General features: G+C 48.0%; 9 protein-coding genes across 9 annotated transcripts in view; 6 read left to right on the top strand and 3 right to left on the bottom strand.

Annotated features, from left to right (window-relative positions):
* Positions 1-50: 50 nt before the first annotated feature.
* LOC128721246 (uncharacterized) lies at positions 51-734 on the bottom strand. The gene is made up of 4 exons (XM_053814981.1): positions 690-734; positions 430-621; positions 274-360; positions 51-191 (listed from the first exon to the last, which is right to left on the bottom strand). Exons 1-4 carry the CDS (start codon positions 732-734, stop codon positions 51-53), a joined length of 465 nt encoding a protein of 154 aa, XP_053670956.1.
* Positions 735-1,695: 961 nt separating this feature from the next.
* LOC128721120 (uncharacterized) lies at positions 1,696-2,555 on the top strand. Its single transcript, XM_053814843.1, has 4 exons — positions 1,696-1,833; positions 1,910-2,110; positions 2,253-2,339; positions 2,418-2,555. The coding sequence occupies exons 1-4, from the start codon at positions 1,696-1,698 to the stop codon at positions 2,553-2,555; spliced, it is 564 nt and encodes a 187-aa protein (XP_053670818.1).
* Positions 2,556-3,077: 522 nt separating this feature from the next.
* On the top strand, positions 3,078-3,799 carry LOC128721106 (uncharacterized). Its single transcript, XM_053814827.1, has 4 exons — positions 3,078-3,140; positions 3,210-3,410; positions 3,484-3,570; positions 3,647-3,799. The coding sequence occupies exons 1-4, from the start codon at positions 3,078-3,080 to the stop codon at positions 3,797-3,799; spliced, it is 504 nt and encodes a 167-aa protein (XP_053670802.1).
* A 209-nt stretch (positions 3,800-4,008) lies between these two features.
* On the top strand, positions 4,009-4,704 carry LOC128721058 (uncharacterized). Its single transcript, XM_053814767.1, has 4 exons — positions 4,009-4,074; positions 4,136-4,336; positions 4,415-4,501; positions 4,564-4,704. Exons 1-4 carry the CDS (start codon positions 4,009-4,011, stop codon positions 4,702-4,704), a joined length of 495 nt encoding a protein of 164 aa, XP_053670742.1.
* Positions 4,705-5,064: 360 nt separating this feature from the next.
* On the top strand, positions 5,065-6,258 carry LOC128721057 (uncharacterized). Its single transcript, XM_053814765.1, has 4 exons — positions 5,065-5,203; positions 5,280-5,489; positions 5,816-5,905; positions 5,993-6,258. Exons 1-4 carry the CDS (start codon positions 5,177-5,179, stop codon positions 6,140-6,142), a joined length of 477 nt encoding a protein of 158 aa, XP_053670740.1. The 5' UTR covers positions 5,065-5,176; the 3' UTR covers positions 6,143-6,258.
* A 339-nt stretch (positions 6,259-6,597) lies between these two features.
* Positions 6,598-7,399, top strand: LOC128721628 (uncharacterized). Its single transcript, XM_053815399.1, has 4 exons — positions 6,598-6,698; positions 6,767-6,973; positions 7,037-7,126; positions 7,187-7,399. Exons 1-4 carry the CDS (start codon positions 6,627-6,629, stop codon positions 7,397-7,399), a joined length of 582 nt encoding a protein of 193 aa, XP_053671374.1. The 5' UTR covers positions 6,598-6,626.
* A 592-nt stretch (positions 7,400-7,991) lies between these two features.
* On the top strand, positions 7,992-8,952 carry LOC128731914 (NAD-dependent protein deacylase Sirt4). The gene has a single exon (XM_053825070.1). The coding sequence runs from the start codon at positions 7,992-7,994 to the stop codon at positions 8,937-8,939; it is 948 nt and encodes a 315-aa protein (XP_053681045.1). The 3' UTR covers positions 8,940-8,952.
* A 975-nt stretch (positions 8,953-9,927) lies between these two features.
* Positions 9,928-11,721, bottom strand: LOC128721461 (serine/threonine-protein phosphatase 4 catalytic subunit). Its single transcript, XM_053815218.1, has 3 exons — positions 11,381-11,721; positions 10,298-11,285; positions 9,928-10,228 (listed from the first exon to the last, which is right to left on the bottom strand). The coding sequence occupies exons 2-3, from the start codon at positions 11,089-11,091 to the stop codon at positions 10,099-10,101; spliced, it is 924 nt and encodes a 307-aa protein (XP_053671193.1). The 5' UTR covers positions 11,092-11,285; positions 11,381-11,721; the 3' UTR covers positions 9,928-10,098.
* Positions 11,722-16,091: 4,370 nt separating this feature from the next.
* LOC128721627 (hemicentin-1) overlaps positions 16,092-23,826 on the bottom strand; it is a 145,843-nt gene continuing 138,108 nt past the window's right edge. Inside the window, exon 16 of the mRNA XM_053815398.1 lies at positions 16,092-16,658. Coding sequence (XP_053671373.1) covers positions 16,092-16,658 — 567 coding nt within the window. The remainder of the gene's footprint in view (positions 16,659-23,826) is intronic.

Raw genomic sequence — 23,826 nt, 5'->3', positions numbered from 1 at the left:
AAGATTTATTTAAATACTTTTTTGTCATCTTTGAGTAAAGTTGAACAAATTTAAAATTCCAGCGTATGATCCAACCGCCTCAATATCCTTCGCAAGTTTAGCAAAAGCTCACAGCTAGATTCTTGTCCGTCCAACAAATAGTCCTTCATATGCCGTTCGAAGAATGTAATTTTAGCAAGAGACATTTTTAGCTGTGGGAAAAACCATCAACAGGAAAGAAACATTACGATCTCCATTTCATTTACTGATTAAAGGCACGGAAACAATTTAAACCTCGCACAAAGAAGCCGATTGGTGAACTTTTTTGTTGTGGACAGTCTCATAGTGCTGCTTAAATGCATCCTTGTCGTTGTACATTTCCTATGGAAGGAAAGATGTCTTTATTTTTGGTTGCAACTTTCGACACAATCACCGGGGAGGATTGCTTACACCACAGCACTCGATCTCCTTTTCCTCTTGGACGCCCTTCGGCAGGGTGGTAAACTTTTTCAACAACAGAATCACCTCATCACGTAGAGTAGTCAGGTGATATAGGAATAATGTGCGGTACAGTTCTTTGTGCAGCACGATGTCGTCGTACTCTGCGAGGAAGTTGCGCGTTTCCTTCACCACCTGATCCAACTATCGGAGCAGGGAAAACACGATCGCTAAATGGCTTGCCACACCGACCCATCTTTTCCTGCTCTTACCCGTTCCCACTGGGACATATCCAGCTTGTTTGCATCTGGCTTCATGTTCGATGAAAATAATACCAATACAGCACCACACAAAGAATCTAAGTGGTGAAATCGCACGGACGTGCGCTGGTGGATAGTGACTGTGCTTAACTGAACATTCTTGTTCCGAAGCGCGGATCAAGGATCGCGATCGATCGTTGCATCCCCTCCTTTTTCATGCGCTTTCTTTTGCGGTGAAAAGCAACCCGCCGTTTTCGGTTTTACTTTTAGTACGTGAACTTGGGAACGCAGCCAATCCACGAACGGGCAATACCAATAGGTCATTGGCGCCAAAGAGTTTGAATGTCTGAAAGCTGCCCCCGAGGAAACGGATTGAGCCGCAAATAATCGTATAATAAGTTATATTACAAATGTTTCGGTAATCTCCGCATATCGGGTTTTGCCCACAATAGAGACACACACAAAAAAATACAACAAGCGCAAAGCGCTGTCACAGGTTAGCGCCATTTGCAACGATGCCCGAACTGGCGGCGTCTAAAATTTGAGGATCGGTTTGCTAAACCTTGCAAAGGAAATTTCTCTCGAACAGCTGTTGGTAGGATGCCTACGTCCTTTGCATAAATGTTGCCAGATTTTTTGTCATGACATTCTGAAGCTCATCGCGTCTCTAACGATGATGAATAATGATGGCAGGGATGCAATGCGGCAAGCACGCGAAGACAGCTCGTGTTCGGTGAAGTCGTTGCACGATCGTTGCATCGTTTCGCATCCTCACGAGTAGTGGGACTCGAAGAGAGGTGGTGGGGGGCCGTAGAGAACAATTTTATATCAAGCAGCGTCTGGTGCCGGCCAGCTTAGCTTATGAGGTATCTTGAACTGATAGCAAGCATCATTTAGCGCTAAACATTCACCAGCGGAGGTGCCTCTAAATAGAAGGAACACTGCCGAAAAGAGAAGTCGCCCTTGCATTTGACGCTCGAATCATCGTTGGTTGATACAACTATATCCCAATCGAAACATGGCTGAGGAAGACAACAAGAACGGAGCAGCTGAAGCCCCAGAGGAGGAACCGCAGGAAGCGCCGGAAGCAGAGAAGTCAGCATCCGAGGGAGAACCGGAACCAGAGCCAGAACCGCAGATCACAACATTCGACAGGGTAAGAAAGAATAAGACGCCGAATTGGATACAACAAAATGCAAGGTGTAACGAGATCTGTGTTCTTCGATCGGTAGTTGAAATTATTCCTAGAGGAAACGAACAACTTTTTGGGCAAATACGATGACCTGGTGGAGGGCAAGGATAAGCACAAAAGCGTCTACTTGCACACCGTGAACGAGTTGCGGGAACCGCTGGTGACCTTGCTGCAACGGTATATCCTGCATACGATGGTTCGCGAGGATTTCCTCTACAAGCACATCGTCTGCTGTGGCGAGGTGAGAATAGAACCGTTTCTAGGTTGTTTGCCCACGTGGGAAGTAAACTGGGCACTTGGGTTTATTTTTGGACACAGCGAGTCTGAAAGGAATCATGTCTGGTGTCGTTATTAACCTCCCATGATGTGCTTTAACTTCGCAGCCCGACGCAGCCTTAAACACGGAGGAATTCGAGGAACACTATGAAGAAGTGCACAAAGAAGCGGATAAGGCGATTTCCCAACCAGGGGTAAGGCGTTTACACGTGGATCAGTTGTCCATTGCGTATCTACAACGATTGCTTTCTTTCTCGGACATTCGTTTCCAGCTCGACGAGATTCGGGCGTACACGGACTCGGTGAAGACGTACATCGAGCTGGGCAAGGCAATGAACAACGATCTGATCTTCTCCCTGAAGCGACTACTGCGGAAGAGCAATTCCGTTCTTGCGGGTCATCTCGGTTGATGGATTGATGCGTGTTCGAGTGTGATACGAAACAAAATATTAGCTAGCTATTAAGGCTGTCATGGAACTGCTATCAGTGACAGTGAAAACGAATTTACAACTAACCACCAGGTGCTAATCGTTGCCGTTCTCGCAAGAGCATGGCGTTCTGTTAAAATAATTAACCCTTGTTGTGTCTAATCCGAAACGAGGAATAAACGTTACCCCGGAATCGAAAAGTAATACATCTCTATTGTAGCCCAATCATTGACGATATGATGACAATTTGCTTAAGCGCACTGAGATTTAATCACTCGTGTCATCATACGAGTTGATTATGTGCTACTACGACATGTGGCTCTGTAAATAGGATTCGAAATCAACCAGCTCTTCGCGTTGTGATGTAACGGCAGAGAAAGAAGCAACAAAAAAAAATGGCTCGCACACTTTGGCCATTCTTGGCTGCCACTCGGAAGTGGCCCTGAGCAGGTCACTTTCACTTTCACTTCCTGACTGCACGGTTGTTAAACCAGTGACCGAGACATGGTAAGCGCTCCGACATGTGTTCGCAAGCGAACCCTGGGCTTTAGCTGCAAGTTTCGGAACGTAAGTGTCACTCGATTGCTTATCACGGTGTTATCATTATAGTGAAGGATTTTTTTACCTCATTATTAGCTGGACAAATTTTCTACCGACGTGGAGCATTTTTTGCAAGAGTACGAAAACATTGTACAACATTCTGTGGCATACCATAGAAGCTTCCGGCGGAACCTCCAACGTTTGTACGATGATATAGCGGCCTTGCTACAGAAGTTTGAGCACATTCGCGGCAGTGGTTTGAAAGGGCAGTTGTACATGGAAAAGTTCTGCTGCGGAGTAAGTGGACAAGCAGCCCATCATTTTGTATGATAGGAAAATGTTCACAAGTTACGTGTTTTTTTTTTCGAAGGTTTTATTTGATGATTGTGAGGAGCTTAAACGTCACTACTTTGAGTTTCATAACCACGCCAGGCTTATCCATCCTAGTATAGTAGAGGTATGAAGAACCAACGCGCATACGCTTTTCCCACCAGATTTTAAATGTGTGATTTTGTTCGCTCCTTTACCTACAGCTGCGTTCTGGGAATGGAAAGCTAAACTACTTTCAACGGCGAGTGAAGGAGTATACATTCTACGGCACGGAGTCGACCAGCGCGTTAGTGGTGGGTTTGAAAAAAATTGCCAGCAACATGCGCAGCACGTTGGAACACGGCCCAAAGTGGTGAGTGGGTTGTCGTGCTCCCAATCGACACAAGAGTGGTATCAGTATTTTTAGCCGTAGAACAAATAAAGAATTGATCAAAGAAGAGTATTGCGCAGCACTAGCTGGCTTGAGTGAACATGATACGGAAAGAACAGCCTTGTAGTAAGGAATCGATCTGGACCAGAGCTCAGTTTCCGTTCAAGGTTTGGGAAGTTTGGTTGCTTTATTGAGATGGGGGTTCCCACGAAAGTTTACATTCACACCAACATCTACACTTACAGTAACAAGTATAAAAATGTACGTAAGGATATTCTCCGGTGTAGATCTTTTGGGTCACTAACGTTTAATGTCGCATCAGTTGGATCGCTTTCGCAATGACGTGAAAAGGTTCCTAGCTGAGTATGATCACATCGTGCTGCACAAGGATATGTACAAGCTAGTATTCAAAAGCTACCTGCGCGAGATCCGTTCTAAGGTGAAAACATTGCTGGCCAAATTCGAAGCGGCTCCCCTCGACGATGGAAGTACCCGTCCGGAGAAGGAAATGTTCTGCTGCGGAGTAAGCATGCTTCTGTTGTAGGGATTGATCTGCAGACTTCAACTTCCTATACATCTGGTTTGGTTATCTTTTCAACAGCTCGCATTTACCGACAATGAGCAGTTCCGTAAACACTACAAAGCAGTCCACAATGAAGCCTTTCTCCTGTATCCCAACATGCTAGAGGTACGTCGCGAAGGGGTTTGTCTGGTACTGTCTAACATGTTCCGTATGCTGATTTATTGCAGTTGAAATCCGCCTTCGCCAAGCTGGACCACATGCGTCACCGGTTGGATGAGTACACGCGGTTCGGTAAAGAGCACACGTGCACGCTGTTGGTGGATCTGAAAAGAATAGCTAAGAAGATCTCATGTACCTTGAAGTTTTAAAATAAACCGACACTCGATTCAATAAAGCCTCTGCCGCGCCCTTCGCGATCCTGCGCGCCAACAATGCCTTGGGATCATGATCATGGCCGTCTTCGATCAGCCACTCATGGGCGACCAATCGGATGGCGGTTCCTTTTTTGTACGTGCTTCTCTAAGATGATGATTTCCTTCCGATTGCGTTCGGATTTGGCGAACTCTGCCTACCGCGGTCAAGTTCCGATTGTTCGGCGCTGATCGGCGAGCGTAGAGTGCGTTTCATGATGAGATAGGAAATTTTCTTGGTAAATCATGATGCTCGATATCGATCAGTACAGCACCAGCATCCGTTGGCTACTGAAATCGTTCGCTAGCCACTAACAAGTTCGAATAGCGTGGGCACAGTATCAGGGGTGTTTAGCAGATTGGTGAAGTTTGAAACTCTGATATTGAGTGATTTCCCGATAGGTGCCACGCTAGCGAACAACTTCTGCAAATGGAGCAAATAGTGAAAACCCGAGACGTAAGTCGAAACGAGAACGCACCACAAAATGCTCTGCATATCGATATCTTATCTTGCAATACATCTTACTTCAAAGGTGGAAAAGTTTGTGTCGGAAACGAAGTACTTCCTTGACGAGTTTGATTCTATCATCAGCCACTGGGATCTCTCGGGAAATTTCTTTCTGCACTACTTGATCGAGATCCACGAGAATGTGACACAGCTGCTATCCCGGTTTACCACTCTATCGCTTGAGGGAGTAGGCGATCGGAAAAGCAAGCCGTTCTTCAACCTGAAGTGTTGCGACGTAAGTTTGGGATGGCGTTAGGGTGGGATCCATCCACTCATGAACTTGATAATGATGAAAGTGGTCTGGGTGCGCGGTTGAGTGAAGGGCAAACAAGAAGCTGCCTAAAATAGTCCACCTTGCGCTTCCGAAAGCTTCAATGACTGCGGGTATCAATCAATGCACAGGGGGCTAGAGTGCACCGATTAGCACTCTTGTCCGCGGCTCCCACATACCGATTGTCGAGTTAATTATAACACCGGTTCGAATGATCATTCGGAGATTGTAACTTTCAATGGCGCAGTATTGATGTGTTCGTTTGGCGTTATCTCGGTTTACTTTCTCAGCTCGAATTTCAAACAGTAAAGGACTTAAGACTGCACCATCATTCTTGTCGCCACAAGAAGTCGCATTTTGAGGAAACGGACAACTGCGAGGTAAGTTGACTGCGTAGCTATTCGTACAATGTACGCGTAAGTATAATGACCACGTTTGCTATTTCCATGAATGGGCCTATATTTCAGCTGAAATCTGCCCTGCTGAAGTTAGCATTTTTCAATCGGAGGGTAAGCGAATACGTACAGTATGGAACGATAGCCGACCGCTACTTGTGCCTGTACCTGAAGAAGATTCTGAAAAAGATCATCATCACGTTGGACACGTTCAACCTGTAGGCTAGGTTTGCTGTTGAAGTGTAGCCGTTAAGATAATGATTTATACCGTATTTTTATTTTATGTATCATCAATGTTAGCTGTAACAAGAAAAAAGCAGGGGTAACGGAAAGAGTGGTGTCTGTACAATTTCTTGTATTAATAAGATCGTAAGATACAATTGAATAAACTATTTATAAATGATCAACGCTATGAATAGAACGATTTTATCGTCTTTTTTAAATGAAAAAAACTATTGGTAATGGATAAAAAACACATCACGCATTATCCCACGCAGTAGCCGAAAGCGCACGAAAACCACACGAGCGCATGTTCTTAGACTGTTGCTTATGTAAAGAACGTGTTTCCCACGGTAGGCAGTACACGGTTCTATTTTGGTTCCTTCGAACCATCGAAGTGAAAGATATATCACGGAAGTGCTATGCTAACCGCAGTGAAAGCTTATATTTTGCTTCAGTCGCAGAAGGACAAGCTACCAGTTACAAGATGATTCTCGAGGACACCGTAAAGTTTCGCAAGAGTGCTAAGACCCCCGAGGACGTGGCGCAATGGCGCTTGGTCAGTATACATGTCAGGCAAATGTGAAAGTAGAAAAACTGATGTGAAAACATGCGATCGATTTCTAGACGTACAACTTTATCATCGAGACGAAGTTTTTCCTCGCGCGCTACGATAGCATCGTGGAAACGTGGGATCTGTGTGATAAGCAATTTCTCATGAATCTATGGAATATCGAAGAGCTTCTTACAAACTTGCTGTACAAGTATACAACCGTATCGACCGATTACATCAGGCACAGTAGACTGCCGAAGGTGGAAATAAAATGTTGCGATGTAAGCACCATGTGTTCTATATATGTATGTGATGCGTTACTAAACATCTCCACATTTCCATAGCATTTGTTTGAAAGCTCTAAGGATCTACACAAGCATTACTACACCGTACATCATACTCCTGGGCGAGTGGACGATGTTCGGTTTTGTGAGGTTCGTAATATTGGAATGCTTTTTTTAAAATATCGACCTAATTCCTTCGTTCTACCCTAGATGAAAGCTGGGCTGTTGAAGCTAGAATTCTACAAGAACAGTCTGAAATATTACCTTGAGTTTGGAAATTGGTGTGACCATGTGTTGTGTTTGTACTTGAAGAAAATCTATCGAAAGGTAAATTTTACGCTGGATCCATTCAGAGATGAACCAGTACAGGTTCCGGTTCCAGTTGCGGCACAGTCAGAGGAGCCACAACCAGAAGATATTTAATCCACGATTTAATGAATAAAAATTGTTTGTATATATACATTCACTTCTTTTTTGTATTCCACATGAAAAGCTTTATAGAAAATCCGAAGGGTGGTCTAAATTTATTAACGCCAATTTTAAAACGTTTGGTAATACTTTTAAACGATAAAGCCAAAAGCATTTGTGGAAGCATCAGGCTGATTTGACTTTATTTTGTTCGAATGATATTCCTCAGCCAAATTGGAGAAATATTTTGATTTTGTATGAATTCAGTTGTTTTCATAAAGTTAAAAAATGTGTAATATCCCAATCAGAAACTTACGACGTCGGTCACGAAATTGGCCACAACTGACATGTTAAATTTGACGCTTGTTTTGTCATATTGTTTGTGGGTTCGTAGTCAATTGTTGTCGACAGTGTTGATAGTGAAGACTTAGTATTTAAAATAAATTATATTAAATCTTTACATTATCGTACAAAAGTAATAAATTAACCTTACAATAGGTATGCCTTCTATGTAGGTTTAGATATAGTTCAAGATAACCTTAAGACGTGTTTTTACAATATTACAGCCTTATAAGTAGTAGTCGTCAGATATCAAAATAATTTCGCAATGAGAATTTGCGCTGGGCCGTTACGCGTGCAACAAATCAATGGAAAGAGATTCCATTCAACCTCGATGTTTGTTCCGGCTCACGAACCGGCCCAGGAGAGCGATTGCAGGCGCTTGGAAAAGTTTCTAGAGGACAAACCACACATCCTAGTGCTCACAGGTGCCGGTATATCGACAGAATCGGGAATCCCAGATTACCGATCGGAAGGGGTAGGACTATATGCCAGATCTAATCACAAACCGATACAGCATGGAGATTTCGTCAAATCGGAAGCTACCAGGAAGCGCTACTGGGCACGAAATTACGTCGGTTGGCCAAGGTTTTCCTCGATTGCTCCCAACGTTACCCACTATACTTTGGCGCGGTTAGAGCGTGAGGGTCGCATAAGCGGGATTGTGACGCAGAATGTCGACCGGTTGCACGGGAAAGCTAACTCGAAACAAGTGGTCGAGCTGCACGGGAGTGGCTACGAAGTTATTTGTATTGGCAGCCAGAACGAAAAGGGCAAGGGTTGCGACTATCGGATCGATCGGCATGAGTTCCAACGCATATTGGACCAGCTGAATCCTGCCATGGAAGATAAATCGACCTCGATGCGCCCGGATGGTGATGTTGAGCTATCAATGGAGTACGTGCAAGGGTTTAACATCCCTCCTTGTCCACAGTGCGGCGGTAACTTGAAACCTGAAATCGTATTTTTCGGGGACAATGTGCCTATGCCACGAATAGAAAAAATAGTTCGTATGATCATCGAATCGGATGGCGTGCTTGTTCTAGGGTCCAGCTTGACCGTTTTTTCCGGTTATCGGATTGTGCTGCAGGCCAAGGAACTAGGCCTACCGGTCGGTATCGTCAACATTGGTGCTACTCGTGGCGATCCGAAGGCGGATTTGAAGATTTCTGCCAGATGCGGAGAAATTTTGCCGAATTTATTCAAGCCACGCTGATCGAGCTGCTAAAAACGACGATCGTTGTGTAGAAAAATGTAGATTGTATATACTGAACGTTGTTGATTAAGTGATATCATACATGCATAATAAACAAGTTGACAATTTATCTACATATTGGATCATGTTTATCATGCTTGCAATGCAATCCCGATATTACACGTTTTCGTTTAAGTTTGTTATATTTCCACGAAACGCGATAACGGAGAATATTACAATTATATATCTTGTGTGCCCACATCTTTAATATCTTTACGGTCGTTCAATGTACGTTGGCAATGCTTGCTATATTCGATCATGCACTGTCTTTCGTAGCGCCTATATCCTAAAAAGTCTATTTTATTTCATCATCAAAAACAAAGTTTCACGATTGAATTGATTGGTTCTTCCGGTACCTCGGGAAAACATTTGGGTTCATTTCTATTTCTCCAGGGAATCTATGTCTACCAGCACAAAATCCAACTTAAGCACATATGCTCGAGTGCTCATTTAAGAGTTTGATCGTCTTCTTTGATTGGCGATCGTTTTTCTCGCAAACACGGCAATGCAGATTGTCTGTAAAATTGGATACATTCCGGTGGAAACAATGAAAAGCCACATATATGTATATTGTATACTTTGCCTCTTGCTTGCTTTATTATTGTTCACAATTCAGGGGGCATTGCTTCATTCCAAATCCTATCATCATATTTCCACTAGCATCATGCACTTGTTTGCTATCGTTTGTTAATAATATGTATTCAAACTAGCCGGATAAAACGACAGATACACAGAACAAAAAGACTCGATTGTTTGATGAGGAAAACCAAGAAACGAAGAGTAAATTATACGTTGGCTGTGTTACGATTCCTGAGCAATTCCTCCCTCTTATCGAGCGAATACGGGAGACAACACCTGCAGCTTTTTGCACAAAAAAAAGGGAACATAAAAGGAAACACAAGAACGTGGAAAAGTGGGAAAGGTACATACCTTGAATGAAACAAATAAGTCGTAATTCAAAATGGATTATACTATTCGTGGGATATTTAACACGTCAAAATATTACAATCATAACACTACTGGCAATCGTCTCTTGCCGTTTTGCGTTAATTTTCACTACGAGGGCGAAAAGGGACACGGATGGAGGGATAGTTAAAAAAGAAAAAGTGTACACCCGAGCTTATAGGAAGTAGTCGGCCTGAGGCTTTTTCGATGGTATACCGCGGCTTTCCTGTGGAGCGGCCTCGAAGATCGTGAAATCACGCTGTAGGTTTTCGTTCAGTTCTAAAATTGCCGCAACATTACCACACCTGAAAGAAGGAAACCGGAACCGAATCGTTAGTCATTATGGTCACGCGGGCACGGTATCAATCGCCTACCGGTAGCAGTAGTTTGGCGCCGACCAGACCGTTAGCACGGTTTCATTGAAGTGCCATTTGTAACCTTCCATCACGAGTTGATGCGCTCGGCAGATCATGTCTATGTCGTTCGCCGCGTTGAACTGGGACACCACGTCGGAACCGAACAGATAGCCGGCACCTCTGGGTGACACCCCCCAACCGTGCGTGTCTTCCGGATCGCTCCACAACAGATCACACATCGGGCCGTCGTGGGGTACCTCTTGCTTGCGGTCGATCGACCGGATCTGATCTAAATACTGAATGGAGGGCGAAAGGCCGCCGTGCACGCAAAATATCTTCCCGTCGATGATGGCGGACAGGGACAGGTAGTCGAAGATTTCGGTGCAGTAACGCCACACCGTCACCGAGCCGTACTTGCGTATGCACTCGTCGTAGAACCCGTACACCTGTGTGATCTGGCGCGATTCGTGGTTGCCGCGGATCAGTGTGATGCGGTCCGGGTACCGGACCTTAAGCGCTAACAGGAGCAGGAATGTTTCCACACTGTAGTATCCCCGGTCGACGAAGTCGCCCATGAAGAGGTAGTTCGTTTCCGGCACATCGCCACCCACCTTAAACAGCTCCTTCAGGTCGTAAAACTGTCCGTGTATGTCGCCGCACACCGTAACCGGTGAGTCAACCCGCTGTACGTTTCCCTCCTCGACGAGGATTTCGCGTGCCTTCGCGCAGAGTGCCTTCACTTCGTGCTCCTTGATAATTTCACATCGCTTCAGTTGTTCGATCTGCCGGTCCAGGTCGCTGTAGTCTTGCATCGTACTACTGGCGTAAACACAAGGGGGTGGTGGGTGGGGACGAAGTTCGGTCTGCCGAGTACGGGGTTTGCGTCGGTTACGTCTCCCTTGACAAATGACCAACTGATAGGAAGCTGGCACGAATGACACACAAGAAGACCGTGATGCTTCTTGAGCCTGCACTGCTACCTTCTTCTTCGGCCGTTTCTGTCTTCCTGATATAACAAACGGCAAAAAAAAGAAAAGAACTAAAAACAATGACCTTCGACTGGAGCCGCGTCTTCTACCGGGATTCACGAGCCTGCCCTACCTGGGTAGCGTATTTCGATTCTAGAGTCTAATTTCTGCACACGACTCGCAACGGTGACGGTAACGTGCCGAGATATTGTTTAGCATCAATCGCATTTAGTTCGCATAGTGTGCTAGTTTGGAACAATGGTTATAAGAAGACCACATAACGCGCGACAATGATGATGCACGGCGTCTGGGCGGGAGAAAACCGGCACTAACTGCGACAAGAAAACGCGACACCGTCCCGATTTCGTTTCAGGAAAAGTAAAACAAGAAGTGTTGTGTTGAACGTAGCCTCGGGTTGCAGTGAAATTCGCTCGTAGACCGCGGTTTTTTCCGGCAAAAACGAACGGTAACAAAATCAACGCGTCCTCCAAGCAGGCAAGCTTACAATTTTGACGTTTGACGTTTTGAGTCCGACAAACTTGCATGGAAGACGGCCCAACGGACATAACAGATGGCAACTAATGATGTGAGTTGGAGTCAGAATTATGTGAAAGAAATTTTATAACTGTTTGATCGTTGTTGCTCTTCAGCACAGAGCATTTTCGCTTAGCTCGTATTGTATTCAATTCAACAAAAAGTGTTATTACTCAATGGCTTCGGCATTGTTTGACAGTTACCACGTGCTATAGTGGGAAATGAAATATTTCACGTTTTCATTCAGTGCTATAATTATGGCATGTAGAAATTTGTGCTATAAAGCATATGTTATCGGCAGTTTCTGAACACGTGCCAGAGATTTTTGAATATATGAATCACTTTATCAGTCCGTTATCTGATTTTGTGGTGCGAATTGCATTTTACAGACTAAAAATCACATCCTCAAAAGATGAATTAACCAGGTATTGATGGATATATCCATTGACATCACAGCTTGCAACGAAATAGACAAACAATGTTTCACAATTTAGAAAAAATGTTTTTATTTAAACCGACTGTTTTTTTTGTTTGAGTTTTCCCATTTTCTCCCGTTTACTATTCTTGCTGTCAACAATTCACTTGTATTCCTGCTCCTCCCGTTCGGCATCCATCGAGGAGAGATGTCTTTCATTCTCGTTTTGTGATTTTCTGTGACTCAACCCTTCCCGTGTGCTGGCTAGTGCACGCGTCTTCCATCGCTGTACAAATTAATCTAGCTGTGTCTTAAAAAGTTTCAAAGAAACTGTAACCTTTACGCCTGTCCCCACGGCACGGGGAGCCGTAACAGGAGCACAAGGACCCCGGCCGCCCAGCTCTCTAGGTCAGACTCGTCGATAGAATTTTATTTAGAAAAGAAAAAAAACATAAACCAGAACCCTGGCCTCGGGGGATATCGAGGTCGGGACCTGCAGCGACTGGCCAGGGGCTCCCGTGGGCCCGGTTTCCCGGTTGCGGTGCTGTGTGAGAACTTCACTTACACGCTAGTATGTATAACTATTTACAACATCCCGCCGGGGCCGGTGCCGTGGCCGACCGAGGCGACGACGCTTTGCTGCGCTTGATTTTGCATTCGTGAGTACTTGTGAAACTGGGCCAGACGTGAGAGGGACGTGACGGGGTCGGTTTCGGCAAGCCTGAAATCGATCGGATCGGATGAGAAATTCTTTCGATCGTCCGATCGGTCGATTTTCTCGATTTGCTACGATCTACAACCGCGCCGCTCGCCCGTATGTACAGTATAGATAATTGGATTAAATTCTACCCTAGAGTGAGTTCGAGTGGTACGTTAACCTAAGACAGACTGGCCAGCCGGCTTGTCGACCGGCTGCCGGTAAACCTGGCTGCATTCCTTCCCCATTGACTTGCTTTTACTTAAATGCTACGCGTAGGAAACGAATCATCCCTTATTATCCCGACCGATAAGATTTATTATTGTTGCTGGGCTTTCCGGGTTCAATTATTTTGTTTTGCGTCTGCTCGCCTATGTACACAATTATGCTAATCCTAACAACGTGTGAAGAAGGTTCCATATTTCCCCCATGCTTTTAAATTTAGACTTTGAGTGAGATTTTTTTTTTGTGTAATGTTTTTCTTTTTGTTCGTTTTTCTGTGTTGCCGCATCCTTGCCGGGCGGCTTGAGTAGTTTGGAATTGTGTGTCCATTTTCCCCATTACACGCAGAGCGTCAGCAGCTTCGATCTCTCGGAAATGGTATGGTCAGTCCTTTGCTCACTCGTAGGTTTTGTTATTATTTCGCGAGGCTGCTCCTTCGAATGAGCACGTTCCAATTCGCGAGACACCTCTCCGGGGAGGGGTTGATTCTAAGAACTGTTTCTAATGTTTCTTTTCTTGTTTGCTCATGTTCATGAAGTTGTCTTTTTTTTCCGTGTTTAACGGGTTTCCCTTTCACATCACACGGTCGAGTACGTACTCGCATTTGGGTGCAGTTACAATTGAATGCGATACCATCGGCGCATCGTTATCAGGAAAACAGAAAAGCGGGAAGGAACATAAAGGAGTGCGTTAACGAATGCAGAAAAATTTCAATCCATTTGAAAGTTTCAAATTATTTTTTCCACAACAAAAATCGCAATGAGTTACTCGACGTGTATCTATAGTTTCGGTGAACGGTAGCGATGGACAGCCAACATGTCCTGGCGCCCTGGGGATGAAACATGAAAGCTAACGCAAAATAGCAGCAAACGACAAGAACAAAAAAAAAACGACACCTACCCTGTTTTCATGAGTGAACATCAGTTTTTAGGAAACTGAAGAATCGCACAAAAAAAGGTCCGTCTGTGGGTAGGTAGCATAGCGCATCGAGCGCGTCCATTTAAATTAATTATTAAATTTAACACTCCGAAACTACGGCAGTCCATAAATATGAACCCAGCCTACTACGCTGGCTGGTATTGAACGGGAGGCAGTAGTAGGCGATGTTTTGTTTTTTCCAAGCGACGCCCTGTGTCCCTCTCTCTCTCTCTCTCTCTCTCTGACTACACGAGAAACCGCCCGCTTTTTGTTCACGAGGGGTCACTAGGTGCATCATGAATCGAGCATTTTTAGTGCATACAAAAATAACCCTTCGACCGGAGTGGGTTGAATATACTGGTACTAGATAAACTTAGAGAACAGTTCTGCACTCGAATGGGTGCCCATTTGCAGTCATTCAGCAAGTGGGATTTCGAGTGCGTTTGTGCTAACGAGACAGGTCCAGCCAGCAGGTTTCCTTGCCAATTAGCTCCTATTCCTGGATTCATGTGGCGTACTGCCAAAGGGATTAATTCCAGCTTCCTGAAGGCTCGTTGCCACTTGACGGATCGGACCGTCAAAATCGCGGGTCGGAACTTTGTGCGCTGGTCCTTTAAATCTGGGCTTGAAAACTTTTCCATCCGTTTTTGTAGATGCTCCTTTTTCTCTCTCTCTCTCTCTCTCTCCATCATGGCCGCCATTATGCAGGGATTTGAAAGGATTCGATAACGAAAAGGCTCACGCGGGATGTGTGTTTTCTCTCTCTCTCTCTTGTTTTCTCCTGCTCTTTCAAATGGTTCTGTAACGCAACCGCAACCGACAGAAATAGGGGGGGGGAGCGAATTGTTTTAATTTTTAATTACCGCGACAAGGGCTATTGAAATGGTTCCACGAATTTCGTGGATGCAGATAACGCCATAATGGAGCGCCCGAATGAAAACATGCAACAGTTCGGGTCGGGGTGGAAAGCCATTATTACTTATATTTTGTTGCGCCCTCTCTCTCTCTTTTTCCGCTCGTTCTCATTTTATTGACCGACCCATGCTCGAGTGCTTACGGATTAGTTTCCTCCTCCCCCCGGGCGAGCACGGCCGGGGCATGATCTGGCATGATCGCAAAATTGCTCCTTACCTTTAGCGATAAGGGCCTCCCGTTACGAAAAATGGACCCCAATGACTCAGCCCAAACTGACCCGGATGGCGTGAGTGGGCGGTTTTATACGACCCCCGCTTCAAAAAGGGTACATGCCCGTTCGGTACGTGCCCCAAATCAACTGGTGGAACTCACCGAGCGTCACCTTTTCCGGGTGTTTTCCCATCACCACCCCCGTGTGGATCATTTACCGACGCTTGAGTGGACGGCGATGGTGGAGGAAGGTGGAGAAAAAAATAAACGAAAAAATGGGTCATTTTTCGCGAAAGCTTCAACAGCGGGTGGATATGATGGCCGAGCGGGCATGTACATAAATTTCCCATCATCCTACGCCACCCGCCAACAATCGAAAGAGGTGGATGGGAAAGAGACGCATTCCATTATTTCCCCCAATCTGTCAGGCTGCAGGCCAGGCTCACACTCGATGTGAGACGCACGGAATGGTCGACCGTAAGCAAAACCACACCCGCACCCGGTTTGGTTAGTGAGCCGTGATTCCGAGTGTGAATGCAAACAAACCACCACCACCACCAGCCCTACCATCCCAGTCAAGTGCAAGGAGCAGCAAATCACGGCACGACCATCTTTAAGCGCACCCGCACCTTTTAAAGGCGACCCGGAACGATTCCTAGCCGGCACGTCCCGGCTGATGAATCGCTGTCAATTAATTATGCACCAAAAAGCCAAACCAAAATGGCGGCCGGCTCGATCGACGTGATACGGGGTTTGGGGCTCGTGGAGGGCGATTAATTAAATTAGCAAAGAAACGCAACGATGCACCGATGCACCGATGCACCACCGCAACGTGTGTGTGTGTGTGTTTGGGTGTGTGTGGGTGTGTGCAGTTGAGCAACTCCCGTGCCACGGATGACCAGTGGGTGGGGTGGATGGTTTCCATCCCCCCTTCTAGACGCAGCTTTCCTGCTGCGAGAAGGCGAGCGGCGTCCGCACGGTGACGATCTCGCGCAAATACTGTTTGCCCCCGCCATTGGTGGAACCGGGTGGAAGCGAGGGCGAGTGGGGTAGACTGGGGTGAGCCGGCGAGTGAGCCAGCGGTTGGGAGAGCTGCAGCAGCGAGGCGGTTGTGGGCGTATGGGGCGTGTGGGGGGCGTGATGTAGAGCGGACGCTCCACCCGCCGGTTGCGTCGCGTCCTGCTGCAGCTGCAACGTGAGTGGGTGGTGATGTTGATGGTGTGGGTGAGGATGGTGTTGTGAGGCGGGCGACACCCCCGGATAGGGTCCGGTGGGTGCGGAAGGACCTCCGACAAGCGATCCTCCGGACCCGGACGGGGGACCCACCGTCTTGAGGCTACCCCCGTGGTCTATCTGGGCGTAGATCGTCGGCTCGTCGAAGTAGTTGTAGGCCGGCGGCGGTGGCAGCTTGTTGAGATGGTTGTTGAGATGGTTCTTGCTGCTACTGTCGTCGTGCGGTATCGCTAGGGCTAGCTCCGCGTAATGCACTTCATTAGCTGGCTGTTTAGGGAGAGCGAGAGAGAGAGAGAGAGAGAGAGATCGTTAGTGTCGGTGTTTCAATTAGCGCGCTTAGCGGTGCTCGAACGGCTATCATTACGGCAAAGCGAAGGGATGAAGCAAGCAAACAAACGGATAGGGGGTTCGTTCTCAAGGACACCATGAGTTGATGGCCGTAAAAGGACGAAGAGAGTGCCTAAAAATGCATTTGGGAGGAGGTGCGCTGCGTGCAACAGCACTATGGAAAGTGTATTCGTGTTGAAGAGGGTTTGCGATGTGCCGCAAAAAAAAAAGGGTTTTTGCAATTACGAGAAAGCAGAGATAAGGAGGTAAATTATTTGCCCTTTCTAAAAGTTTTGATTCCGGATGTCAAATGAACGCTCTCGCGTACAGGCAGATTGATTATGGTTAGCCAAACAAAAGGGCCTCGAAGTGTTGCTCCATTTTATGTACATTTCTCCTTCACCTGCCAGTAGCACCTGACCACTAGTTTGCAAAATCGCCCAAATTGCGCACAAAGCTGCAAGGACGAAAGGATGGCGAAACAGGTTGGCGAGCTCGGTGTAGAAGCACCGATCCACTGGAGCACCATTTATAAAGCTTTTTGATTGGATTGATGACTTGCCATTTCGCGGGAGGGTCATTTATGTTCGCCCCCGTGCGCCATCGTGATCGAGGGTTGATAGTTTGCGCACACTGAGGTCCTGAGTGCCACAGATTGAACCTGACGTTCGAGGCAGACCCAAACACGAAGCCCGCGGGCACGATTGTTCCCGCTGGTGTGGTAACTGTTCCTCAGCTCGCGCAGGCTTCCGGTGGATCGATAAGGCAAACGGGGCTAAAAATGTACGCCCTTTCGCAACCCTCGGTGGCACAGCTCGGTGGCTCCTTCCCACCCAGCTGCGATACTTACAGAATGTCACAAACGCAACAAACTGTGCTCCCTAAACGACCGGACCGATAAGGTTGGCATGAAAGATTGTTTTGCTTGCGGGCGCTTGACCCGCCAGGCTTTCGAATTCCAGCCAGTTCTGACTCCCCCCCAAAAGGGACTCTCAGCGCTGCAGTGCATTATCGCAACTCGGGCTGTGGCCTGGAATGTGTGTTTGGAATGGAACGGTGGCGTTGCATCCGATTTTCCGCATTCCGCGCAGTGTTTTATACCGTGACTTCGCTCCATCTCTCTCTTGCATGTAGCCTGCGCCAACCGCAAGCGATGATGGCAGGGTGGATGCGTTCGTGCGTAAAGTCCGCGAACACCACCGTTTGCCGAATCGTCGCACCGGCTGCATACGAATATGGGTGTCGTCTGGAGTCCTCGCACACGTGGTGTGTGCCTTTGTGACGGGCGTGTGTGCAGGACTTGCCTAAAGGCCGAAAGTCGAAAGCCGCCGAGTTGCAGCGAGTGATTTGTGATGCGCACAGGACGTGGCAGCTTGCGCCGCACGATCTGGGCTCCGAACAAAATGGCGCTCCTTTCGCACCGGAGCGCTACGCGCCTAAATGTAGGCTTTGGGCTTGGAATGTGAAATCCGCCATCCGGTTGACAGTTGCTTAGGGGAGGGTCCTCGACCGTTGGCTTCGCCGGCGTCGCTTGTTAACTCGTTAACTCGCTGGCCTCCGTGGCTCGTGTGCCTCCGTGCGTTGGCATTTGGAATTTGCCAGCAACCAGCGTGCATCGAGCGGAATGCCAAACTTGTGAAGTGAACTAATTTTCCGCCAGGCGCCACGCTTTCGGGTGGAATTTAGGAATGGGTGTAGGTCCTTCATTTCAAATCGTTTTGAGAGGCAGCGGTCTTTCGAGAGCCTTGCGGTTGCCGCAGGAACAGGGCTGCTAAAAGGCTGCTGAGAAGCGAATAAAAGTAACTATTGTCCGTCCAATCTGAAGCTGCTGCTTTGTAATTACTTTACTCATTTTCAGGGGAGAGCGTTACGTTTAGTTTTCATCGCAGTTAGAGCCTGATTTTGGGAAAAGGGTAACTTTGCTTCGATTGTTTAGGGCGAAAAAAAAATGCACGAAACGACGCAAGAACGACGTCCATTTGCACGTGAAAATCGATTTACGTGGCAGCGACGTGGAAAGAAAATCACCACTTCCGGATACGCCCCGATCGTTTCCGGAGAAATGCGCCCGTGCGCCCCGTTAATTCCAACATCGGCAATCGACCAACCAACGAAGCCTGCCTGCAGGTAAAAAGAATTCCACCATCCCGTTTTACACCGACGCGGTTGCACGCCCCCACACGCCTGTCACTGGCTGGGCTGGACTTTTCTTTCGCTGCCCTTCTGCGGGTGACTCGGACTGAGCTCGCTGCAGGCTCCGGCCATTCTGGAATGGCAGGAATCTAGATGCATCTCTCGCAAATGGATCTCGCAAGACGCAACCGGGCGCCCGCGGTCCAAGCAGGGCAACGCAGGGCAGAGGTGACAAAAAAAAAGAAAAGAAAAGAAATGCGAACAAAAAGAAAGCGACAGCTAAGCTCGCCCCCTGTCAGCTGCACGGCGGGGAACCGTGCGCTGAGAAGGTGAATCCTCGCTTGCACCCCTCGGAGAGTCTATTAATAGTGTGCCAGTGGCGCTGTCACGAGCGGTGACAGACGCCCAGACCAGGTCCTGGTTCGTCCTGAAGCTGGAAGGACAGGCACGTCAGACGGGCACGGCATTATCTCGTGGGGGGGCGTATTTTTCCTTCTCTTTCTTCTTCTGCTGCTGCTGCATGTCCTGATGATTGCCGTGCCGGTGCAGCTTTGGTCCGGCGATGGTCCGGGTTTGACGGGCGATAAATCGGGTGGTCCGCGAAACGGTCGGTCGAGCATTTGTGGAGGATTTTTAACTGCATCCGCACGGTGCATAGCGCTCACATCCGGGGGCGACATGTTGAGCGATTTCATTTAACCGGCACACCGGCAGAAAAGAAAGCACGAACATGAACGAAAACATCACCCTTATCCAACTGGGTCATCTTGTTATGCTCGTTTCGTTCGGTGCTTGTACAGCAGCAGCCGGCATGTGTGTGTGTGGCGATGACTTGACGTCGACCTGCAGCTGACTGCCTTTGGCCATCGGCTGCAGCTTTGACCGTGATCCTTGCCCCCTCACCAACTAAAACCCGCGCCCGAGTTGGCCGCGTCTGCCTTTAGGTGACAAAATGTCCAGCTCATTCTTATCCAACAGTCGCTTCGCTTCCCGCTTACCGGTCTGACGGTTTGCCTCTTGCACATCGCCTTTCCGTGAGAACGAAAAACAAAAAATGAAGCTAAAAAGCAACTGCACATCGTACTTGCGACGAAGAGCGTGCCTGCCTGCGGCCGGTGTTTGCATGCCTGCTCCGTGTACGGCACACTCGAGCGCATTTGCTGAGCGCTTGACCCGGCCTTGTCGCTGTGACCACGGGGGCAAAAGCAATCGACAGTCAACTCGACATTCGACTGCTTTCTAGCCCTCGCAGCACACAATTACCCCGGCAGGGGCGATCCGAAGCGTCCAATTTGAAAACGTCCAGGCGCCTCCATTTAAGCTTCAGCCGGGCAGCTGAACAAAGACTTTAGTTTCTTCCCTGCCATCTTGATATTTTGTGCATCTTCTTTTGCCATCATCGAGAACGTACTCCGTCCCCCGAAAATGAGCTTATTTAATGGCGGTTGCGAGCAAGCAGAAATCCGCTGACGGTGCGGATAATTCACCACGTTGACCGCATCGATCAGCAGGGTGTAGAGCTAACAGGCGCGCTAGGCTTTCGTATGTTCAATGCTGCATTTCAACGGACCTGGTAGATGAGCATCCAAAACTACAACTAATTGGCTGCGCAAAGAGCGCATCATCGAGCATGCATCATCAATACGAGGACGGTTTCACGATGCCAGCCTGCACATTCCGTTACTCGTGATCGACGGACGAAAAGGTCTGTTAGTTAGAAACTCAATTGCTACGGGTACTAGCTACTACCAGAAATAAAGCGTACCACTTCGTAACGATAAATACGTGAGGCTCGAGTGGCCTTCCCGGGGAATCCCGGTTTGAGAGCTGGAGCACCCAATCCACATGTGCAATTGGGGTGTATGTGTGTCGAACGCGCCTTTTTTTTACCCCCTTTCGTTCATGGCCATTTGAGGCACCGAAAATAGCCCCACGGGAGGACCCGGAAACGAGCCCCTTTATCGGGTTCGGGAGGGTTATCTTTCCGGTTCGATACGTTTCGACGCGGTGTAATTGGCCGTGCGGGTCGATTCACCGGGCGGTTCGAACGGTCCCGATGGAAAAGGTGAATTTTATTGACTCGAATGGTGCGGGAAGTGCATAAAATGAAAGATCGTAACACCGCGCGTTGGCCAGCTGCACTCGAGGGCTATCACGGTGCCCGAGCTCAGACAGGGTTGGAGTGATGGTTGTTCAATGAAACAAAAAAAAAAAAATCTAGCAGAAAATATGCAGGCCAAAGGCCATCGAACGGTACGAGCGAGCATCCCGCGAGAGAGAGAAAAGCGCCTAGATACCTGCGCGAGTTCGCTGGTAACGGTTATTGCCCGGGGTGTGCTTTCCCATCCGTGGTCAGTGGGTGACGTGAGCTGCCGGAATGGTGCACTGGTATCGTGGTCATTCGACACCGGGGCAATATAATCAGCACTTGACGTTTGACCGGGGGCCCATTCCCGGTTAGCGAGCCTCATCGGATGTTCGGACCGATGTAATGGGCATGTCGAACAGAGTGCTGGCCGGCTGCGCCATAAAGCGCCATAAAGCGATATGAAGCGTTCCATGTTGGCCGTGGTCAGCGATTGTATCGCGATTGTCGTCATTATTCGAATTGTTTGTTTGCTCGTGGCCGTGGAATTCGTTGGTTCAGGATGGCAAACTCCCGGCCACATGAAGGCCGTGCCCCTTGTAGAGAAGGCATCGTTACCTGACCCACCTTTCGGAATGGATGCGTGCGTGGATAATGTTTCGTTCGGGTACGTTAGGTAATGTTTCCGTTGTTTATGTTCGGCTGTAAAGTGCGTTTCGTAGAAAGTTCGAGCGCACGCGTTTTGTGGAGGAACAAAATTAGTTCAGCAAAAGCGCCCGAATGTATGCATTCGGTATAGCGCTCAAGGATTACTCTTTCGACTCGCGCAATAAGGCGCGATTGGTGGAGCGTAATAATTTCTAGCGTTCAATAAAGGTTAGCCTAGGGTACGCTGCTGCTGCTGCTGCTGCTGCATCGTTTCCAGGACACACCGGAAGCAATTAACAAACGCTCGTATCTTGCCCCTCAGGACAATCGACAGGACAATCGGTAAAATGCGTCCATCAGGCTGGCATGCTTTGAGTGCGTTCCGAAACTTTCCAATCACAGCCAGCTCGTCCGTTGCCAAGGGCATCGCGGTAATCTAACGTAACGCTACGAGAGATGAGTCAGAAGCGATGTGTAGAATTAATTTCCCACCGTTGTCAAACCGGTGGATCCGGTGCGTATGCGTTCCGAGCGTTCATGTTCGAAAGGTGACCTTTTCGAGACCGGTCGGAAGCGGCACCATGCTGTTAACCATGCTGTGGAATCTGGCCACAACGACGTCGTACAACGCCGTGCCCTCTTGCAGCAAGTGGGCATGATTTTTGCATTGACGTCAGCCGGCTTGCCGCAAAAAAGACGCAAATGATACGATCTGCGGTTAGCACAAATGAACATCCTGCGTCCCCGCGTGTCGCAGAGGTGGTTGCAGCACCAGATCCTTCCCACAAGGAACCGTGCGGCCATGATTAATTTGAGCACTGCGGGAGGCACCCACATGACCCACATTCACTTGGTCGCCCTTTAAGCCCAACGCCGCGACATCCGAGAAAACCCAAGCGACCAAGCGAAAACGGCACTGCGGAGGGATTTGTAATTTTCCTGCGACTCGCACCTCGACGATTGAGGACTTACGTTGATGCGTGCAGGGCTTGCGTATCGTGCCGATGACGTACGCCCATCGCAAAGAGCTGGGCTAAAGCTCGTGCAGACCCACTAGAATGGCCTCCGGTCCCGGGTCGTGTGAAGCTCGGTCCGTATTTCTATCTGCCCGTCAAGTTATCGTCAGGTCACGTCAGAAAGCTGCTCTTATCCACCGCCGCTGGCCGGATAAACAGGTGACGCTGACGGGACGACGGAATTGAATAGGCTTGCGTTTGGATCGTCGGTGCGAGTGATGGAAGGACGTGACGGGCAAACGCGCCCGAGGCCGTGGGTGACTTGTACGGTACTTGTGTTTGCGTTATTTCGAACGGATCGCTCCTCGAAAGGGACAATGTATTTGCAAAGTGCCATGTGAGCAGAAGGCACGCATTTGCTCGGTCGTGTATTGCGTCCACTCGAGTGCGTTGGCTTGGCTTCCTGGCGTTCGTTGGGCCGAGGATGCTCATTGATTAGAATAATTTAGTATGTTGAAGGTTTAGCTTTTGTTTGCTCACATTCGGAACGGTTTGCTTGCCGTCTGTTTATGGTATCCCATCACAGGTGTTGAGCCGATTTCATATCTTAAATTTCATTCCACTATCTTCACGGGGCTTCACTAGAACTCAACGAACATTGATTGACAGATTTTGCTGAGAACGAATTATTTGAATTTTTCTGCCAATGTCTCTAGAGTGTATTACTACCATGAAGTGATCGGTTTGTCTCGTGCTATCGGATCCAGAGAGTTGTGTAGTTACTAAACTAGGTGAATTGAATATGAACAAAACATAAACCCGGATATCCAACGCACTGAAGCGCTGGTAGCATTTTGTTTGTGAATGAATCGTGCAGAGTGAGCTGATGTTGACATCGTTGCAAATTGCGAGGGCTCTCGTGATGGTGATCCGCGTGAGCTACAGCACCATAAAAATGTCCCCACGGTATCGCTTCCAGCACGGTGCTGGATGCAGTCTTTTCCCGGCAGCAGACACACACGGGAAAGAACATCGAGCCACCCACAAAGTCCCTCCCCCCGCGGGTGCCAGGAAAATCCCCAGCCGAGGTGGAAAAATGAAGCTAAAGCCTCCAGCAGCGTTGAAGGTGAGCGAAACGTGAAAGCGAGACAGAAGCGCTGGGAAAGTGGAAAACCCATCGCTACACGTGATGGGTACATGCCTGGGGATGAGGTGAAGGATCTGTGGGAAGGAATGGGACACGAGCGGGAAGCCGACCCTACCACGAATGGAGTGCCAGCGATGC

This window comes from Anopheles nili, chromosome 2 (genome assembly GCF_943737925.1).
Source record: "Anopheles nili chromosome 2, idAnoNiliSN_F5_01, whole genome shotgun sequence".
Classification (NCBI taxonomy): Eukaryota; Metazoa; Arthropoda; class Insecta; order Diptera; family Culicidae; genus Anopheles; species Anopheles nili.
The sequence above is the reverse complement of the archived record's forward strand: the minus strand, read 5'-3'. Positions and strand labels throughout refer to the sequence as shown.

Bases quoted from the DNA above. Each gene is read 5' to 3' on its own strand.
- LOC128721246 (XM_053814981.1), bottom strand. From the start codon at position 734: ATGAAGCCAGATGCAAACAAGCTGGATATGTCCCAGTGGGAACGG. The intron at 622-689 runs GTAAGAGCAGGA...CTGCTCCGATAG, and splicing joins ATATGTCCCAGTGGGAACGG to TTGGATCAGGTGGTGAAGGA. The intron at 361-429 runs GTAAGCAATCCT...TTCCTTCCATAG, and splicing joins AGGAGATCGAGTGCTGTGGT to GAAATGTACAACGACAAGGA.
- LOC128721120 (XM_053814843.1), top strand. From the start codon at position 1,696: ATGGCTGAGGAAGACAACAAGAACGGAGCAGCTGAAGCCCCAGAGGAG. The intron at 1,834-1,909 runs GTAAGAAAGAAT...TTCGATCGGTAG, and splicing joins AGATCACAACATTCGACAGG to TTGAAATTATTCCTAGAGGA. The intron at 2,340-2,417 runs GTAAGGCGTTTA...ATTCGTTTCCAG, and splicing joins AGGCGATTTCCCAACCAGGG to CTCGACGAGATTCGGGCGTA.
- LOC128721106 (XM_053814827.1), top strand. From the start codon at position 3,078: ATGGTAAGCGCTCCGACATGTGTTCGCAAGCGAACCCTGGGCTTTAGC. The intron at 3,141-3,209 runs GTAAGTGTCACT...CCTCATTATTAG, and splicing joins TTAGCTGCAAGTTTCGGAAC to CTGGACAAATTTTCTACCGA. The intron at 3,571-3,646 runs GTATGAAGAACC...CTTTACCTACAG, and splicing joins TCCATCCTAGTATAGTAGAG to CTGCGTTCTGGGAATGGAAA.
- LOC128721058 (XM_053814767.1), top strand. From the start codon at position 4,009: ATGGGGGTTCCCACGAAAGTTTACATTCACACCAACATCTACACTTAC. The intron at 4,075-4,135 runs GTACGTAAGGAT...ATGTCGCATCAG, and splicing joins ACAGTAACAAGTATAAAAAT to TTGGATCGCTTTCGCAATGA. The intron at 4,502-4,563 runs GTACGTCGCGAA...GATTTATTGCAG, and splicing joins TGTATCCCAACATGCTAGAG to TTGAAATCCGCCTTCGCCAA.
- LOC128721057 (XM_053814765.1), top strand. From the start codon at position 5,177: ATGGAGCAAATAGTGAAAACCCGAGAC. The intron at 5,204-5,279 runs GTAAGTCGAAAC...CTTACTTCAAAG, and splicing joins AAATAGTGAAAACCCGAGAC to GTGGAAAAGTTTGTGTCGGA. The intron at 5,490-5,815 runs GTAAGTTTGGGA...TTACTTTCTCAG, and splicing joins TCAACCTGAAGTGTTGCGAC to CTCGAATTTCAAACAGTAAA.
- LOC128721628 (XM_053815399.1), top strand. From the start codon at position 6,627: ATGATTCTCGAGGACACCGTAAAGTTTCGCAAGAGTGCTAAGACCCCC. The intron at 6,974-7,036 runs GTAAGCACCATG...ACATTTCCATAG, and splicing joins TGGAAATAAAATGTTGCGAT to CATTTGTTTGAAAGCTCTAA. The intron at 7,127-7,186 runs GTTCGTAATATT...GTTCTACCCTAG, and splicing joins ACGATGTTCGGTTTTGTGAG to ATGAAAGCTGGGCTGTTGAA.
- LOC128731914 (XM_053825070.1), top strand. From the start codon at position 7,992: ATGAGAATTTGCGCTGGGCCGTTACGCGTGCAACAAATCAATGGAAAG.
- LOC128721461 (XM_053815218.1), bottom strand. From the start codon at position 11,091: ATGCAAGACTACAGCGACCTGGACCGGCAGATCGAACAACTGAAGCGA. The intron at 10,229-10,297 runs GTAGGCGATTGA...TCCTTCTTTCAG, and splicing joins GCGCCAAACTACTGCTACCG to GTGTGGTAATGTTGCGGCAA.